Here is a 1,259-nt window from a genome sequence, read left to right as displayed (position 1 = left end):
AAAAAAATACTGCCTGATGTTACCCTGAAGCTCTAAAAAAAAGTTCTATGTCTTTGCTAAATGGCTTTCACAGGTTCCCCTTAAGTTACTGGGCTTTGCCTACTGTTTGCTTATCCATATGTCTTTAGTGTTTTCTCAAAGCAAAGTCTTTTGCAAAATGTATTTGTGGTGGTGTGATATCCAGCATGTGAAACTTGCTTGTCTGCAAAATAGCATTGCATTAAGCTCTTGATTTTTGGCATTTTGCTGATCCTACAAAATCGACCGTAAATTCACTTTTCGGGCAGACCTTTTTTTTCTTATCAACTTTATGCAGATGTTTGTGCAGATATGTTTCGTTTGGGTCACCCAAATAATCTCTGCACATTGTACAGGAAGATATTGTCATGAGTATTATTTTTCCACTAATGAAATCTATTTCTATAATGTTTTTGTTTTTTTGTCCTTGCAAAGAAAAAGGGACAGTAATCACTAGCTACATTAGGGACATGTAATCATTCTGCAGACACAGGAGGGAGGAGTGATAATGAGAAATACTGATTATAAAGTAGTTTCTATGTATCAATCTAGTGCCAGGGGTGATTCACACATTTTATCTTGCTGTAGTCTTGAACTGTCACAGAGAATAATCCTCTGCACTACATTTATAGTGGAAAAGCAGTTTATCCAGTTTTCTTTTTTGTATTGCTACAAGACACAGTGATGGCTTTGCAATGTAACTGCAGAAATGGAATCTAGAGCCTCGGAAATGATGATGAAAGGATTTCTTCTCTCTTTCCTTTTTTTTTTTTTTTCCTCCCCAGGAATTATTCGGCCCCCTGTTGCACCTGGATTTAAGGTCTTCATTTCACAATCCTTCCCTGCAGCTCCACCTTGAACTTTCTACCTTTCACACTCTGATCTCCCGGTACACAGAGCCATGGCAGCTGCAAAGCCAAAAGGGCAGAACTCTCTAGCCCTTCACAAAGTGATAATGGTGGGCAGTGGAGGAGTGGGGAAATCAGCCCTGACACTCCAGTTCATGTATGACGAGGTGAGTAACTTGCATCTCAACAGTGCCAAGTTAAGGAAAGTTTCTCTTGTTTGCATAATTGACAGTCTATATCCACAACTTTCCACTTCCGGAATTGCTCCGGTGCTGCCGGAAATTCCGCCGGATCACACTCTTTTCGACCCGATGGCTCGTTACCTTCCGCTTTCTTTCTGTTGGAATTTTAAACTCTGGTGGATTTATGAGGACTATGGTTAACGGCTCCTCA

General features: G+C 40.3%; 1 protein-coding gene across 1 annotated transcript in view; it reads left to right on the top strand.

Annotated features, from left to right (window-relative positions):
* The window catches only part of ralaa (v-ral simian leukemia viral oncogene homolog Aa (ras related)), a 3,851-nt gene that overhangs the window by 1,220 nt on the left and 1,372 nt on the right, over nucleotides 1-1,259 (top strand). Inside the window, exon 2 of the mRNA XM_032503639.1 lies at nucleotides 804-1,033. Coding sequence (XP_032359530.1) covers nucleotides 920-1,033 — 114 coding nt within the window. The 5' untranslated portion in view covers nucleotides 804-919. The remainder of the gene's footprint in view (nucleotides 1-803; nucleotides 1,034-1,259) is intronic.

Source organism: Etheostoma spectabile, chromosome 22 (assembly GCF_008692095.1).
Source record: "Etheostoma spectabile isolate EspeVRDwgs_2016 chromosome 22, UIUC_Espe_1.0, whole genome shotgun sequence".
Classification (NCBI taxonomy): Eukaryota; Metazoa; Chordata; class Actinopteri; order Perciformes; family Percidae; genus Etheostoma; species Etheostoma spectabile.
The sequence above is the reverse complement of the archived record's forward strand: the minus strand, read 5'-3'. Positions and strand labels throughout refer to the sequence as shown.